The 17,887-nt window shown below is 44.5% G+C and overlaps 1 protein-coding gene across 3 annotated transcripts in view; it reads left to right on the top strand.

Annotated features, from left to right (window-relative positions):
* The window catches only part of myt1b (myelin transcription factor 1b), a 76,519-nt gene that overhangs the window by 45,072 nt on the left and 13,560 nt on the right, over positions 1-17,887 (top strand). For all 3 annotated transcript variants that reach the window (XM_053848292.1, XM_053848293.1, XM_053848294.1), the window contains exons 7-12: positions 8,907-9,013; positions 12,592-12,646; positions 13,667-13,697; positions 14,631-14,693; positions 15,770-16,080; positions 16,493-17,536. In XM_053848292.1, coding sequence (XP_053704267.1) covers positions 8,907-9,013; positions 12,592-12,646; positions 13,667-13,697; positions 14,631-14,693; positions 15,770-16,080; positions 16,493-17,536 — 1,611 coding nt within the window. The remainder of the gene's footprint in view (positions 1-8,906; positions 9,014-12,591; positions 12,647-13,666; positions 13,698-14,630; positions 14,694-15,769; positions 16,081-16,492; positions 17,537-17,887) is intronic.

Here is a 17,887-nt window from a genome sequence, read left to right on the forward strand (position 1 = left end):
TCATTGTATAGACAAATGAAAGTTTTGGAAAGTGGGAGGACTGAATGGGAATCGAGAAGGGAAACGTGCGAAGTTTGGGGTCCAGGTTTGCCTCAACAGAGTCTAGATTTTGTTGGTATTTTGTTTAGATTTAGATTGTGTAATTAATGGTAGTGCTACACGTTTGCTTAACATTTTATTATATTGTTGCTGAAAATGACAATTGTGTAATCCTTCCCTCAGCATCAGTATATTTCTAGCATTGATATTATTATTCTCTTCTAAATAAGTTGTTTTTATTACTGAATTTGAGATGTTTTGTATTGCATTTATTCATTATTCATTATTGCAAAAGTAGTGGTTGCTATTTCATTTGCTCAGAAGTTTAATTGACAACATTTATTTCTGTGTTGGATTAATAACTGCACTGCTGATTTAGAGGTGATCAATTGTTTTCTCATAGTTTACTTCAGAAAGTTTTGTTTATTCAGTTCTTTATTTTAGTTTGAGTAGTTTTCATTTTCATTTTGGAAAAGCATTTAGGTTTGGAAGGGCTTTTTTTGGGGGGTTAAGCGGTCTAAAAGTTCGGTGTGGTTTTGAGCTCTGCGCTCAATATTTATTTAATTTTCTTTTTTCTTTTTATTTGAAAGTCACTTTTGTTTGCGGAAACTTTAGTTTGTTAGTCTAACTTAAAATACTGTACTTTCATTGTTTTGACAAGTGTCAAGTTTTTCCATCCAAAAAGTCCTTTTTTACTTGTGAATTTAATTTTATGACTTACAAGCTGATGAAAATGGAGATGAGGAGAAGCAGTGGATTGTGCGTTAAGGGAAGTTTATCCCCCCACCTCATCCTGAAGGATGGGGGGTGCGGGGTAACAGGAGCAAGCAATGGGAGAGCTCATTATCTGGCAGACCATCTGCTATTGGGAGGGAGGAACTGTCTGTCTGTCCCAGACACACACTCAGTGAATAGGCCTGGACGTCCAGTGTGAGTACTCTCCAAAGTTAGCAAAATCATCAGTACATCTGGTATGTTCAGAGGGTAACCTGCAGCTAGAAACTAACAACCACACAGAATGCTCCAGTTTTTGAATTAAGAAAATCACGCCAGGAAGGTGCAATGTGTTGGGCTTTGCTTAATATCCTCTAAATATCCTCTTTATTAATGTCGATTGTGTGATCATTATCATAAGACTGGCAGCAGGAGTGTGATGTCCATCTGTGCACAAAGATGCTAATGAATGCTGTAAGAACACTACAGAGTGCCCTTCTGAAGGCAGCTTTACTTTATTTTATATGGCAAAATGGAATCATCAAAAGTCACTTAGTTGAAACAAGAAAGTATTGCATGCATAAAGCATCTTTCCTGAACAACATAATTTAATTTCTTACTGACTGAAATGCCCTAACGTCATTATAGAATTGATGTTTGATGGCACGGTACACTTAACGTGTATTTTGAAAAAAAGATTTAATATAATGTGTGTGCGGGTTGACGTGTGCGCGCATGTGAGTGTGTGTGCGAGTGAGTGTGAGAAGTTGTCAGCAGCAGCAGATGCTCTTTGTGCCACTTATTCCATTGTTATTGAAAGCTGAGACGATGGGCGCAGTGATAGGCTGCAGCACGAGAGCGTCTCCGCTCTCATTGGTGTTCGCTTGGCGTCAATCAGGCTCGAGCTCCCGCCCCCTGCACTCTGCCGTCCCACTCGGGACAAGTTGGATTAAAGTTTGAGCAAGTTTGCGGTCAGAAGTAAAGTTGGCGGCCGAAGTCTGCGGTCGCTGCGAGGAGACAGACAGGATGGCCGCGAAGATGAAGCTGTGCCGCACTTTTCTAGGTTCGTATTCTACTCTCTTTTGCACTTCCATAACTTTTTGCATCGGTATGATTCTTGTGAACAGCAAGTGCGAGAAAGCGGTTTATACCGAGTGAGCGCTTCTTTTGATCATTTAAAAAAGTTTGTTCCGTTTGTTAGTTATTTATTTCGATGTAGTAAATTGGCATAGAAGAAGTTCTTGAATGAGACACGTTCCTAACTTCAGCATCCGACGCTTTTTTTAAAAAAACGTTTGAAACTCGTAAACTTGTGTGCGGAAGCCTGAGCAGACAAAGGACAGTTGGTCCCCGAGGGCACTGTGTGGCCCTGGGACTGTGGGGACAATGCCAAGCTGCGGGCTTATTAAAACTTTTTTTGTTGTCTAAGTCTGTCTGCTTGTTCCATCTGTCGAGGGACTGCAGGGGCCTCCCCCGGTCTCCACCTCAGCGCCCAGTCAGCTGCTGCTGCATCTAATATTTATATTACTGCTGCAATCTGAGGGCCCCTGCACCATCTGCAGCTGTAGACTTAAGGGCCAAGGGACAAAGTTTTCACCTTCCTCAACAATCATTCATGGACTCATTCAATATTCAACACTTTTAAATCAGGTTTGACCATTTAGGGCTGAACAACTCCGTGGCCAAAAGGTGACCTGTAATTTAATTTTGGGCATTTAATACGACGTTTTACTCATGTAATAATGAACTTATAGATATACCTTTTGTTGCGGCGTATTTATTTAATTTTGTTTTGTAAAACTGATAACTATTTAAACTGATTAGAACTAGTGCTTAAACAACTTTCAGATATCACCAGTATCAGTCTGAATATCAATCTGTATTATATGGAATTTTAACAAGCAGAATAATGCTGTGGATTTTTTTTGAGTCTGATGTTGTGCAGTTTAATTAAAAGCCAACAACTTCTGGAGAATTGAATTGAACAAACACATTGAAATATTTTAGCTCATTCGCACAAACTTAAAAGAAGTCTTGCAGAAACAGATGGTAAACTTTGTTTATGAATTCATACTAATGTGCTGATATTTACTCTCATTGCTGTTAGTCATTAGACCGTTCTTGACTACTTTTGGAACCTTTTCTAATATTGTGTGCCCAAATTATTTGTCTTTGAAAGTCCGGTGATTATTAAGTGACTTTAAAATAATGAAAGTTTATTTATTAAATTGTGTGTTTTATGTCGTAATGCTGACTTTAAAAGCATTCTAAAAGATTAACACAACCAACTAAAGTGGCTTGAGGCTATCAGTCCTCTGAGGCAGATAACCGCGTGCAGTGGTCACGGGGTTCCATGAGCTGTCCCAGGTTCTGATCTCTCAGTCGCGTGAGAGCTGTCCAAAGTTCTGAAAGCTCTGTTCCGTGGCTAGTTCAGGCCTGAACGTCTCCTTCCCAAGCAGTTTTTCTTCCAACTCTTCTTTTGTTTATTGCTCTGTCAACTGTTGTGCGACTCCTCTGCGCTCCACAGTCCTGAAATCAGACTGATGTGGCGTCTTTCGCACGGCCGGTGATTGATTTCAGCCCCAATGCATAACAATAGGATTGCACAAAAAGAGCCTGCTGCAAAGAGATAAGAATTTAATAGAATTTCTGAAAGCTGAAGGTTGGGCTTTTTGAATATTCCCCGTGTGCACAGCGTGGAGACAGCAGATAAAGAATGGCATTTGTGGCGACTATTCTCAAATGGCTTGTAATGAATGGTTGTCATTCCCACTAATGGTTTCAAAAACAACCAGGGTTGGGCAACATTTAGGAGTGAGTCCAAGTTGCACTCTTCTGGCTTCCTCGAGTGGACAAGACACTGACAGCCATCAGTCCTTGAATCTCACACCATTAGCCTTTTTTTCATGCTTCTCTTCTTCTGTCTTTTGATAATGGGATTGATAAAGCACGCCCACATTTCCTCACCTCCCCAGGGCATCCAGACATACATGCTTATATATATTTAAAAGAAAGCTGCTGCATCTATATGCCATTAACCCCTCCCCCATTGTGCTTTTCCCATAAATGATCAGTCAGTGTGTCAGTGCAACTCTGCGTACAACTACTACATCAATTCCTGCAAGGGGAAAAAATGTCTCCTGAATGAATTATTGGACGCTACCACTTTGTAAGATGTGTAGGGGAGACTGGTGTTGTTTTCCTTCTGAGTGCAACTGATTTGAGACTTAGGAGATGTCGTGGATGCTGGCGTGAGTAGGACATTATTATTAGAGCTGATTTTTAACTGTTTGATCCAGCTGTGACTTCCAGCAGTCGGTGTTTTGTCATATTTTCATGCTGTTTGGTTGTTTAGATGAGAGGAGATATGGATAAAGAGATTGTAGTAAGTTGATTTGATAAAGGAAGGGGGAGAAAGTCAGAGGAGGGAGAGGTGGTGGGGGGGTGCAAGTGAGTGTGTAGTAAAGGAGTGAAGGTGGGGGTTGTGTGTGTGTGTGAGGGGCGTGTGTGGGTCGGTGAAGGGGAGAGGAGGGGGGGTCCTCAAGCCCTACCCATCTGATGCTGGAGGTTTACTACGGCTGCCGTGATGTCATGGCAAAGGGCGGAGGGAGGGAGTAGCTCAGGGGGAGGAGAGGGGCTGGAAGGGGGGGCGCTACAATGGCTCATGAGGGAAAGGTAAGTCAATATTACGTGTTTTTTTCCTCCTCTTTCTCGCTGACAAAGGCAAATGAAGCCATGTTTTTGCTTACAAACAAGTGAAGATCTTTAACGCGTCGATCCGCAGCCGGAGCTCAGAGAGCAGTGTCCGGGCCCACGTCTCTGTCAGTGCCCGCAGCTGGAGCACACACCCCCTGGCTTGTCTTAATACTCACATACGGATATTTATTCGTTTTTATCCGACTTAAACTTGTGCGGCTCACGGAGGACACCGTCGATAACCTTCACGTTTTAACGGAACTAACGGCAACTCAGGTATGATTATTTATCATCATCATTATTATTATTATTATTATCAACACTGTATGTTTACTATATTTTTTTATTTAATTGCGCTTTTTAATCGAATAGTCAGATTGACGCGACTTCAACGACGAAGACGCCTCGAATGTGAACTTTGATCTTACGACACTTTGACCCGCTTCATCTATGAAACATTATTTTACGCTTCCACTGTGTATTATTTACATTTTCACAAGCTGTAAGAAAAACGATGATCCACGTGAAGCTCAGTTTGATGCGGTCATGTTGAGACGCGTGTTTACGCTCCTCAGTGTCACTCCGTGCGCGCGGAGTAGTTCATCCGCGCGCGCGTTTTAATAATCTGATGCTCATGTAATGAAGTCGCTTGAAAGTCTCCGTCTCTTACACCGTTTTTCACCTGGCTGCGTTTATCGGCGGATATTTGTCAGCCTGTGTAGCGCGTGAAAGTGTGTGTGGACGCACGGACAGATGGATGGATGGCAGGATGGAGCGAGGGAGGAGGGAGGGGTTGGCCATTTGATCCTCTGCAGCAGAAAACAGAGATGCTCTTCAAATGTCAGCCTCCTTTGCGCAGATAAATAAAGCGAAGAAAGTCCCATGGAAGGGAAACTCGGACATCCGCGGCGCTTTCTCGCCCGGATTTCTGGTCCAGGTTCACATTTAAGGTCGATCTAAGAGTGTTGTGTATGTTTTCTTCACTCACCTCCCTCCTCTATCTCGCTTTGCTTACATGGACACTTAATGTGGCGTGTATGCGCCTCAAAGCACCTGCGTCCTAAGATGGAGGAAAGAGATGAGGGATGATCACACACGCTCTTATGTCACTCCTCTCTTTAAGTAACACTCACGTAGTTTTTTTTATTTTTTATTTTTTACTCGTGCACGCTGAATCTTCAGCTGATGTTCATATAACTAGAAGGTTGTTTCTTTTAGATATATTTAACGAATGTTTTAATAAAAATGTTTTGAGGCATGAAACACCTTTATATCTCTAGATACATTTTATGAATAGCGGTTTAATCTTAAAATTTACTGTATTTTAATATATATAAAAAATCGAATTAACTTACTCAAGCAGCAATGTTTGCATTCCAAACCAGAAATGATTTTGCTACATTGCTTACCAGATTTGCATTTCAAAGATTTCCACTCATTTTGAGACTATAAATCACTTGAGAGAAACTATTTCTACTAATACACGCACACACATCTAACTTAGAGTTGCAGTTAGCGCTCAATCTGAATAGCGGTTGAATAAGATGATGATACTGCATCCAGGGGTTAATCAGACCTATAAACAATATTAGATTGCTTTTATGTGAATTCATCAATAGTGTTTATTTTAATATAACAATCCTTGCAACAAGTCATGTTATTGAAGTCTCGAGCTACTTTTCATTAAACGTTTTAAGATTGTTTTGTGTGTCATTTGGTCTATTTCAATGCGCATGCAGTGCCAAAATGAACCAATTTTCTTCATCAGCTCTACTTCTGTTAGTGAGTAAAACTCGCTAGTGGTGTGTCTATTTTTTTAGGATTTTTTTTGATGATGCCGGGCATATCTTTTTAGAAAACAAAAGGTGTATCAAGTAAAAACGACAGTACAACTGTTTAGTTTTTCAAACTATTCTTACATGTCGATTTTCACTTTCATCCGGTGAGCAATTGTCTCAGTTGTCGATCCTCTTATGTTTGCCGGAAGAATGGAGAAATGCTCATTGGTGCTTTGCAGAATGAATGTGAGTTGATATTTGACAGTTTGATGGAAGCCAGATAAGTGTTTTGCCATTGTTTTCATCTGCCTACTTTTGAATTGTAACCCAGTTTTAGTGGATTACAGAATTAGGTTATTGGTGCCTTATGTTGTCAGTAGGAACTATAGAGGCATATGTGGCTGTGAAGTTTCTCCTGTGTGCGTGTGAGCTTGTAGTCACCATGATAGCAGAGCTGCGAAGGCTTGAATAGCCGGTGGTGAGGACAGCAGGTGCCGGAGGAGGGAAGCGTAATAAACATGTTGGACGAGCAGCTGGGGCTAAACTGTGCCCTCGTCATTCAAAGCCCATCAGAAATCCAAGCAATACATGCAAAGGTCAGGGGCGGCGGAGCTTTCAATAGAGACGGCGCATTTTACATAAAAGGGCTGGAAGCAATGAATTTCATGCTTAATGAGTGTATTTTAATTAAATAGGAAATAGTTGTATATCACACCAAGGAGTGGAAGTGTCTGAGAAGTGATGCTGAGGTCAGTGTGGCCTTCAAGAAACAACCGCGAGAAGAAAAAAAAACTGGTTTCCATGGTTTCCCCTTCCACACCCCCGCCCATTACAGCCCAATCCCATATCTGCCAAGAACACACTCACGTCCCCTTTAATTCTGTGCTCCACTCGCAGATATTTCCTCGCATATCTAATCATCACAAATCCAATTTTGGCATCTTCACATAATCTGGTTACCTTTTTTTTCACCACATGAACAGTGACCCAGAAATCAGCCGGTAATATGAGACTGTCCCACAACTTTTCCCGGCCGTAGGCTCGCTGTAATCACACTAAGTTCTTTGTAAATCCTGCTTTACAGGGCGGGAGTGTATACTCGGCTGCATCCACTCTAATACTGTTACACTCTTCAACCTGCTGTTTAATCTAACTATGGATTTAGGTCCATTGTCCTACTAAGCCACTGGACTCAAATGGAATTATCCCAGCCAAAAATTTGGTCTCTAATATTTTTTCTTTCTTGGAGTTTTGGTATTTTTGTTGGAGCTTAGTTTAGTATAGAGTCTCCCCAAGGTCCCCCTCTCGCGGCTTGTTAAAAAAACTAATTGTGTTGTTCACAGCTTGTTCGTTTTAAAGTAAATTAACTGTGAATGAGCAGAATTTAATCAGTTCAGAGCAGCTTAAATTGTGTTTTATCTACCTTATCTATAGAGTTTATGGCTATTCATGTACACAAAATTCAGATTTTTCCAGAAGTATGTTTTTCAGCCTTAGTGTAGTTTCTCCATCATGGTTTTGGACTGAAAGGAAAGTGGCAGTGACACATGTCCCTAGGCAGCGTGTTACAGAAAGGGTTTATATTTGGGCTTCCAAACCAACAATGGAGGATGGATGCTCACTTCAATTCACTCAAAAGATGGAGGGAATGTGTGCGTGAGGTGCTGAGACACAGATAGAGATGGAGACAAACAGTTTTGCTGTTGTAATCACTTTCAGCGCAGGGCGAGGGAAAGTTGATAAACAAGCGTTTTGCAGAGTGCTGGATGGGCTTTTGCAGATAGGGGAGAGGGCAGGAGGAGTGTTTTGGGGGGGGCTGATGTAAGCATAGGGTGGAGGTGCGCTGGGACCCCTTGGTCGAGCGGTTTCTTCTGTGTTCTCATGTCACGTGTTGGAGCTTTGATTCCATTGCGTTTAAATGGCTGTATTCCTGGAAACCTTTTTGATTTTTTCTCCCAATGCTTTGGTTGACTCTGACCTGCGATGTTTTCTTTTTATTCTTACCTTTTTCTGTGCAGCTGAGTGTGTACTATTTCCCCTCTCACCACCTCAAGCAAGCTCACACAAGGGCACGTTGGTTGCAAAGTTTGTCATTGGACATTAGCCATCCATCTCCTTGAACCGAAATATCTTCGGCAAATCCCTGTTCTGTGTTTTACACCTCTTCAGTCGCCACCGAAGATTTAATGTTTCTCTTCGGAAGGATGAAGCGAGCAGCTATTATGTTGATGAAAAAAAGAAGAGGAGGAAAAAAGAGGCTTGATTTATGGGTGGTTCATTATTTACTGACCATTCCCCCTCCAGCCCCTCTCCCCTGCTTGTGCATGCAACCTGAAAAGCTTGATAAAAATGCACAAATTTGATTGATTCTAATAGCAGACTGACAGGGATCCCAGCTGGGGCACTTAACCATGCCTGTGTGTGTGTGTTCACTGTTCCTCCAGTTAATAAAGGAGTGTGTGCCGCATGCTTGAGTGGCCTGACCTTCCTTTAAAGTAGCACCCCCACTGTCCTGTTCCCCTCTGTATCCACACCCCCTCAACTAAAACCTGTCCATTGCTGCTGATGATATAATGTGACAACTGTGTCGTCAAGCAAACCTCGCTGTCGTATGTTGTTACAAACACAGGGCCCCTTGAACCCCTGTCTCTGATTTTATTTCTTGCTTTTGCTTTCTAGAAAATGAGTTTCGGGGAGAGCTGGTGAACCAGCGGTGGACACGAGGCGAGAGGACCAGCAGTCGCTGTCAGGCCTCCCAGAGACTGCAGAGCCGTCGACCAATCATGGTGAGTGACAAGGCCCCTTGCCCCCCTTCTTTACTTGTTTCTGCTTCCTGGGCATTTCCCCCAATTCCTAACTCAGCGGGGAAAGTAAGAAAAAAGGGTGAGGGCTGGGTGGGATGGAGGAGGGGTTATGAATCAAACAGCACACCAAATCTCCCCCAGGCCCAGCCCATCCACGGCCCAGAACCTGCTCAGCTTAGTCGAGTTTAGTCGAGCTCAGCGCACACGGCTCAGCGCTTTTCCCACCACGGAGCTCACTTCACAGGGTTTTTATTGAAACACAATAACAAAAGAAATGCAGAAAAAGATGTCCTTCAACTGCTCTTACTTTTTCCCATGATATCGCGCCATATCAGCGGAGAAGAAAGGCGATCTTCTTCACTTCTAACCCTCCGCAAACCTGCTGCCGTCCTCCCTGCACTTCAAACTTCTCTCCCATCTCAAGGTTATTCATTCCACTGTACCAGTATCTGCTCTGTACGCGTCACTGCCGAGACGTTCAACAAAGAGACTGATGGACGGAGGGGGGATGACAGAGGCAGGCGTCTTAGGGGGGTGGGGTGCGCAGGGTTGTTTCCCCCCTGGGTCCAGTAAAAGTAGTTCTGCTTCCCCCCTGATGGCTCTGGTTCATCTGAAGAGATGACTTTTATTGATTTGGTTTGATTTCTACTGCCAAGGGAGCTGAGGAGAGCAGGAGTCCATCATCTGAGCGCCCCCCTCTGTTGGGACACTGATACCTGTCACAGCAGAAGCAGGGCCAAGAAGCGGTTTCCTCACAAACAGGGCAATAAAATCAGGGGCACTTATAAATGGCATTGCTTTTTTATGCATTATCCAGTAAGAGAAACAACAACCTCCTTCTCAACCCCCCTCCATCCCCACCTTCTCTCCACGCTGCTCTGCCTTGTGTAAATTATTAAAATGAAATGGTGGATCCGACATGGAAGCCCATGGTCAGCTGGACGAGAGAGACGCGAAGCTGCGATCAGCTAATTGGCACCCGATAACCGCAGGTCGTATTTCGGTGATGACGGTTTCAGTCCACCGCCACCTCCTTGTAAACCTGAAAATGAATAAAAGAGTCATTTATGCATGCCAGGGGACGAAGGTTGACCTTCTCTCTGAAGTCATTGCCCCTAGCTAGCCATTTACATAGAGCGAGCGGTGGTCATCCTGCACCTACCAACGCACGGAGAAGGACATCATTGATAATGTGAACACCGCCTGTAGGGACCTGCTTCCTCCTCCTCTTCCTCCTCATGTGGGCAGAGGAGCACTACCCGCCGCTCTCTGTTATTGACCAGATATCCAGGCGTCTGTGCGTAGAGGGAGTCTCATCAGAAGACAAGATAAAGGACAAGTTTTTGAACGTGCAATAAAAGCGTCTCTCTGAAAGAGATTATGAAAATCAGGTGCCAGGATGCATCTGGATTCACTCACTGTGACTATGTGTTCATGCACATTTAATGAGTTGGAATAGAGAAAAAAGGAGAACTCAGATGTGCTTACCTATTTAAATGTGGTAACTATGGTTACACAAACATGAAAGCAATAGGGTCCCTTTTCAGGCCAGGTTCTGATTCATCCGCTCACTGTCAGGAGAAGGAGCAGGATGAAAAGTAAAGAAACAGTATCGCAAGGAAGTGGCGGGTGTTCGCATGCTTGAATTTACTGCTTGGTTCCACATTTCATTTTCTCCATGCAATCCACATAAGATGGATCATCTTTGACCAGGCTTCAGCCAGTGACATTATTTCAAGTGTTGATTGGTTCTTCACCATATTAATGACTGCATCGCGAGAGGCAAATTTATCTGGGAGGAAAGTCGCGATTGATGAATAAATGAATGCCTTGGATGTTCACAACTGATGCATGCAGCGCACGGTCGCGCCTGAACCGCAGTGACATGTCATCAGATTCATTAGGTCGCTCCCGGCTGAAATAATGACTGATCAACTGTGATTGACTCAGCCAGAACCAGCAGCTGATCTCACAGTAAAACACCTCGGACCAGGCTCAGCTGCTCAAACTGATCTGAGCTGTAGTTAATGATACCAGCGACCAAGAGTTTTGTTGAAGTGACACTAAGCAGGATTCCCTTTGATCGGTTTATCTGCTGAATAGTTAAAGTTCCTCTCAAAGTGAATGTGGAATGACTTCTGTATGTGTTTTTTTCATTCACTGCTTCTACTGAATCTCAACTACAACTCACTATGTTTTCAACCTTCGCCTGCTGATACTAGAGACCATGCAATTGTCTCACAAAATTGTGTTATCTCCTACTCAGTGTATAGTTTTCCGCCACATTTGTCGTTTTTCTGCTTTGCTTTGTTAAATTAGCATTAGCGTTTCTAATATTTCTTCTGCTTACACTGAGGCTTTGACTGTTATTGCTTATGCCCTTCAGAATTACAACCGATCATCACTCTCAGTAGTGCTGTCCCTACTGCTGTCATCTCTATGGGTCGTCCCTTATACTGTTGTTAAGTGGCTTCTTAGTGCTGTGGCAGATGATAGTGATAGTCAAACAAATAAGACGTTAAGACATTCCTGTTTCAGTTAACTAGAGGCTCAAAATCCACTTGCTGCTTGTTGCACAACTTCAATCTCAGATTCAATCTCAGTGGCAAGAGTTGGAGTGGAAGGAGAACTAGAGTGACAGGACAAGACAGTGAAGACTGCTGGCAGGAAGGGAGGGGCTTGCTCTTGCACCTGTACCTCCGGGCAGACACTTAGAGCCTAATAAAAGCCCTAAACAACAGCATCTTCCTCTCATCCCTCCATTCAGGCCTTGTCTATTAGCAGGAAAGGAGCTTTGCCAAATACAGGGAGAGAGACAAGGGCCCCGTGTTTGAGTCCTGCTGCAGCAGTGCCAACTTGACTATAGAGGCAACAAAGAAGTTGAGTGCCTGGGTAAGGAGAGGAGGGGTGGGCAACTACAGGAGGGGTGAAGATGGGCTTAAGAGAGGGCTTCAAATGGAGAGTAAAAAGCCTCGCAATGAAAAAGTTCAGTTTTCAAAGTTAATGTCTCCATTGTGCGTGAAAAGCATGTGATAGCTTAGGAGAGTAGAGGGGTGTGGTCATTTGTGTGTGTGTGTGTGCCTGTTTGTGTGTGTGATGATGGAGAGACCAGGGTTAACACCTGCTCCTTTGTGGATTTAAAAGCAGGACTCGGCAGCAGGCACAAAGTGACACACGCATGTACACTCAAAATATTAAAAGGCTTATTATCGTGGTGTTTTAAAGGCACTATGTTTTAGCTTTATTATTGCACTTGACGTAGTTATGACTTTCATTCACTCTGCTTACGGAGGCTGTGGCCCCAGGCTCACCGTCGCTTGTTGCCTCTGCGCAGCATACAATCATGCGCACCACTCAGATGCAGGAAATTACAGGGGGCGCAATGGGTGGTGTGGCAAGAGGAGGAGAGTCGAGGCTTTGTAAGCTGCTCCCCTTTGCTTGTGGTTTAATGTAGCACTTTAATTTATGTGGTTCTGAACTGAATGCTTGTGGCAAAGAACGCATTGGGATGTCTGCTGTTCCATCAATGGCATCTGACGAATGCTCTGCTTTTTCCTCAGATGAGTGTTGAGGGTGACGACAAGCGAACTCGTACTCGGTCAAAGGGAATCAGAGGTGGGTGTTCAACACAGGTGTACACACATACACACACTCACGTCTGCTTCATATTTTGGACGTCTACCTTCAAGTGTCATAGTTGCAACTCATGTACAGTAGTGAAGCTTGTCAGGAGAACCATTCTCTAGGGGGCGACATTGGCCTCCTGATTGGTCTGCGGCCCTACATTGACACTGTTGTTAACTGGGAAAAAAAATATCTGAAGAGCATTTGCTAATAATAAAGAACATCCATTCAGTTCAAAACATGTAAAATTCACACACTTTGGAAAGAGAGATGTTTGTGAGCAATGTTATGATGCGAGACAGTTGCAGGGCGGCGGATTGCTGCGCAGGAAGACATCCAGTCACTCCAACCGAATGATGAAAGAATGAGAAACACAGACGGAGCGCGCACACACACGCTGAAGTTGTGTATGTGTGTGTGCTCACTTTCAGTGTGTCTCATGTGATTAAACTGATCCAGGAATTTCAGGATCATATTGTTGTCTCACATACTTTAAATAGAACACGTCTCCGAACGCTCTTATTGCTCAGCTTTCGATCAATAAACGTCCGCCTGTATGTGTGTTGGAGGAGTTGTGTTCACGATGCAATCACTATAAGTTGCCCCTGAACGCTTCCTACTGATTAGAGCTTTTAATTTTATTTACTCAATCACCCTATTTAAAGGGCATCCATGGTTTGCTGAACTCAGCACAACATTGTCACAGATGTGATTTAGATTCTTCCTCCACGTTTGTGTGTTATTCATACAATAAGTGTGTGTGTGAATGTTTACACAGTGTGTGTGTGTGTGCGCGCGCCGCAGAGTGTGTAGGTGTTTTTCCCTCCTGATCTTGCAGTCAGCGGTGTATGAGGAAGCCTCCTGGGATTCTAATGCATTTGTGATTTATTGATCTGAGTTTCTTTTAGCATCGTGCTTTTCAGAACACTCGTTCACCTTTGATCTCCTTTCCTCTGCCTCTCTTACACCTCTTTCTCTCTCTCTCTCTCTCTCTTTCCTTCACTCTCCCAGTTCCCATTGAGCTCATAGGAGCAGAACTAAGGTAAGGATGCACCTTCATCTTTGGGCAAAGTCCTTTCATAAAGTCCTTTTAATGTTCACAGAAAACACTTCTGTACACCCCCTTGGTATTTATTATTTTTTAGTTCCTATCATCCCTCCTCAGCCAGTGGCCAGTCCCTCAAACTGACTGCTATTGATTTCTCAAATCCCACCACCATTTCCTGCTATGAATACATACAGTAGATGCAATCAAAAGGGTGTATGATCTTTTTGCTATCAGATCGAAGGATACAGAGGAGGTTTGAGGGCGAGGGGCAATTATTTACTCCCAGGCTCTTGGCCACGCTGCTTCTGTCTGTTATCCTCTCTGTTGAAAGCATCCTCACTCACCGTACTGCACCTTTGAGCTTCGATCGAAAAGAATCTTGGCTATTGAGATCAGTGTATTACCCTATCGCTCTGATTCAAAATGCTAATGCTGCATTTTTACATGGGAAATTAATAATAAGGGTAATTGGAGTAATAAAGGGCAATCGCCGCTGGAAGTTAATGAGAATTGAAATGAGCCGTCCTGAGGGGTCATAGCAACCTGAATCAGAGGAGAGGAGGATGGGGGTGCAAAAATGATGGCTGGTACGAAGAGCAGAAGAGGGGAAATTACAGCAGCTCTCTGCTGATCCTTATCGTTCATACCAACAGGATATAGGCCAGGGTTGATGTACGACACACAATATTATGTTCTCTCCGCCTTGATGCCACCTGCACTCATGCATTATGCGAGGCTGCTGTAGGGGTTTGGCGGGGTGGGAGGGGCGCACATCTGTGAGTAGTGTCGTGGAGCATGTGCATCTTATGTGACCTATGTTTGCATGCCCTTTTTTTTAATTTCCCTTGTTTATCATTGCTTCTGCTTAAGGACTAAAATTGCTTCCATGTGTTAAACGTATCTTTAACCTCCATCCATTCCATTCAGCTGCCCAACCCCTGGATGCAATGGCTCGGGCCATATCAGTGGGAGATACTCACGACACAGAAGGTAGGGCAGATGACAACGCCACCCTCTTGTCTGTCCTTCTTCTCTGTCTGTCCTTCCAGAATCAGACAAATATCTATCAGCACAACCCCAGCGAAAACATGAGCCTCTTGTGAAATGACTCGGAGGAGAGAACAAGCGGTGCCACTGTTATTTTGGAATAAACAAATGTAAACAGTTGATAAAACAAGCCATTTTTTATACACGACGTCCTTGGCTGTGAGGGAAAAGGAAAAAAAAACCTTTAAAAATTGATGATGTGGTCCCACTCTGCTCCATGAATTAGATTATCTGAACCCGCCTGCGAAAATGATGCTCACGTGGTTGCCGGTTTGACCAGCAGAGGTCACTACTGGTGACTTCATTAAATCTGTATTTTCCATAGTGATTTAAAATTGTTATTTTCTTTTTAAAAAACAGCCAGTCATATACTCCGTCAGGAATACAACGACATGATTACCATGAGCAGTTGATGGAATCTACAATCCCTGAATATTTCTATTGGCACATAGAGAATCTAATAATGCTCTGCACACATCACATGTTGAAATGGCAGTGGCTGGTTGTAAACGCTTGATTTCGAGATTAATTCATTCACAGCTGCTCTAATCCTCGTCGCGCAGCGTCCCTTGTCTGCGTCATTTACCCTCACAGATCCGGCTTGTCTCGGGGCGGCTCGCTGGTTCGTGACTGCTCTTTATTGAGGGTCTGGTATTAGCTATCCGTTTACACATGTTTTCGTTCATCAGGCAATTCCTCGTGCACTTTGTTCCTAGATCCTCCCCGCAACCCTCCTCAGTGTCTCCCAGGTGAGAGCACGAGGAGCTTTATTGGATTTCATCCGCTGTTGCTTCGCGCTGCCGCCTCTCTCCATAAGAGCTGTTCATTAAATGTTCCAGTCAATTGGCTGAGATTGGTTGAGATATTTGTGTGAGCAAGCATGGCACCACCCTCAGGCCATATGTGTTGGCTCGTACTCATCTTGCATCACCCTGCTCGCACTCACTCATGGGTACCTATACTAGACAGGTATTTGGTTACAAAGCTCCCTAACTCTTCTGTTGCCTGTTCATCCTCAGTATTCTGGGATGCCCCATAGCCAGGAAGCGACGCTTGGAGGAAGCTGAGCAAGAGCAGGAAACAGAGCGACCCGTCTCTAAGAGGAAGTCATATCCCCTGAAACTGGCGCTGGACGATGGTTTCAGCGCAGAGAGTGATGCCAGCAGCGAGGCTGAGGGCGATGGAGAGAAGGAGGAAGAGAAAGCTGAGAATGTGGAGGAAAAAGGTGCAGAACTGACTCAGAATGGACACACAAACGGACAGCTGGAGGAGACACAGGAGAAGGATGAGGAGGAAATGTGTCAGGAGAAGACAACAACAGCAGATGAAGGTAACCAACTATCTTTATGGCTTGCCATTTCAGAAGTTCAGTTCGATCATATTTACAAACCAGTGTCCTGAGCTCATTCTGACTTTAACATGACTTAAAAACAGTGAGCCTCAGTGATGAACTGTAGCTACGGGGTATGCTAGTCACACAGTTGCTGGTTCATAATTACTGCTCAACTAGTCCAGAGCTGAGAACCTGCTCCACTGATGATCAAAACTCTGACTCAGGTTTCCCCGGAGTTGGGTGTGTGAACATGACAGTGTGTTTTTGTGTCTCAATGTGACTTCCAATAAAAGAGTGTGTCGGCAGAAAGGTGAAACCACCGACGGTTAAGATATTGCTGATGCCTGAAACAGCGCAACAACTCACTGTTCTGTCAACGCTTTGACCGATTCAACATTTATTTCCACAGAGGAGTGTGTGATCGTGGAGTCCAAGCTGGATGCGGCCTCACCAGGGCCAGAGGAGCCCCAGTCTCCTGCTCATGATACCGAAGAGGTAGCGAACTCTCTGCTCCACCTCGGCCAAACCTGCAAAACTGACAACAAAAATAATGTCCCAACTGAGGCCATTCAGCAGCCTGTTGCCATGGAGACAGAGGAGGATGTCACCGTGGCAGCAGGAGAGGGGGAAAAAATGAAAGACAGGCAGAGACAGGAAATGCAGGAGACAGATGTTGAAGAAGTAGGGGAGTCTGATGTGCAGAATGAGGCAGCTGAGGAAGAGGAAGAGGTCAGGAGTGAGCCAACGCAGCAGGAGAGGCCAGTTGATGAACCACACATTCAACAGATGACTGAGGAAGAGGAGGAAGAGATGCCCCTGCAGCAGAGCCAGGAGAAGGAAGAGGAGAAGGAGGAAGGACAGGAGAACCACAGGGAGGTGAACCACATCCTGCCTGTTTCAATTGTGCCAACTGCTATTCGCACTATCACCAGCACCGCAGCATCTCAGGGAAAACACATCACGGCAGAAGACCACAGGGTCAGTCCTCAGGAGGACTACAACTCACACAGCCCCCACAGAGCCAGTCCTGTGGACAAATATGACTCTCATAAGCTGGGTGCTGTGCAAAACTACAAGAGCAGCCCTCCTTTAAACTTCAGCTCCCACAGTCCTGTGCACAACTACTACCACATCCACAAGGCCGCGGCCTCTCCCGACATCATCGAGGTGCGATCCGATAAGTCGGACGAGAAGGACTTTGATGACATGGACGGGGACGATGAGCACGACGACGACGACAGCATTTCCCAGCGTTCCAACGAGTCTGAGATGTTCGACATGACCAGAGGCAACCTCGGTCTGCTGGAGCAAGCCATCGCTCTGAAGGCTGAGCAGGTGAAGCCCATCGGGCCCAGAGAGCTGCTCAGAGCTCCAGACATCCACCACCAGAGATATTTCACCATGGAGGACCGGCCCAAGCACCTAGACGTCATTCGCAAGAGCTACTTTAAAGGTAGGAGAACATGAAAAATGCCTTTTTTATTGTGTATACAGTGTAGCCTTCTTCAGGTTGATGCCTCTTGATGAAATATTTCTGTTGCAACACTGATACGGTTCTCATGGGCTGCTCGAATAAGAGTTGTGTCGCTAGTGTAGAAGAGCTATGAAGACAAGATGAGCGGCAGAGTTGTCTTTTGCATGAAAACAGAGTGAAGAATCAACAAACACCAGTGTTCCGGAGTTAAAAAGGTGGCACTCGGCTCCAATAACTCCCAGCTTGATTAAATAGTGATTAAAGCAGATGCTGTGGGTTTAAGACAGATGTTCTCTGCGGGTTCCTCCTGAAGAGAGGTGCTCCTGCAGA

The sequence above is a fragment of the Synchiropus splendidus genome, chromosome 18 (genome assembly GCF_027744825.2).
Source record: "Synchiropus splendidus isolate RoL2022-P1 chromosome 18, RoL_Sspl_1.0, whole genome shotgun sequence".
NCBI lineage: Eukaryota > Metazoa > Chordata > Actinopteri > Syngnathiformes > Callionymidae > Synchiropus > Synchiropus splendidus.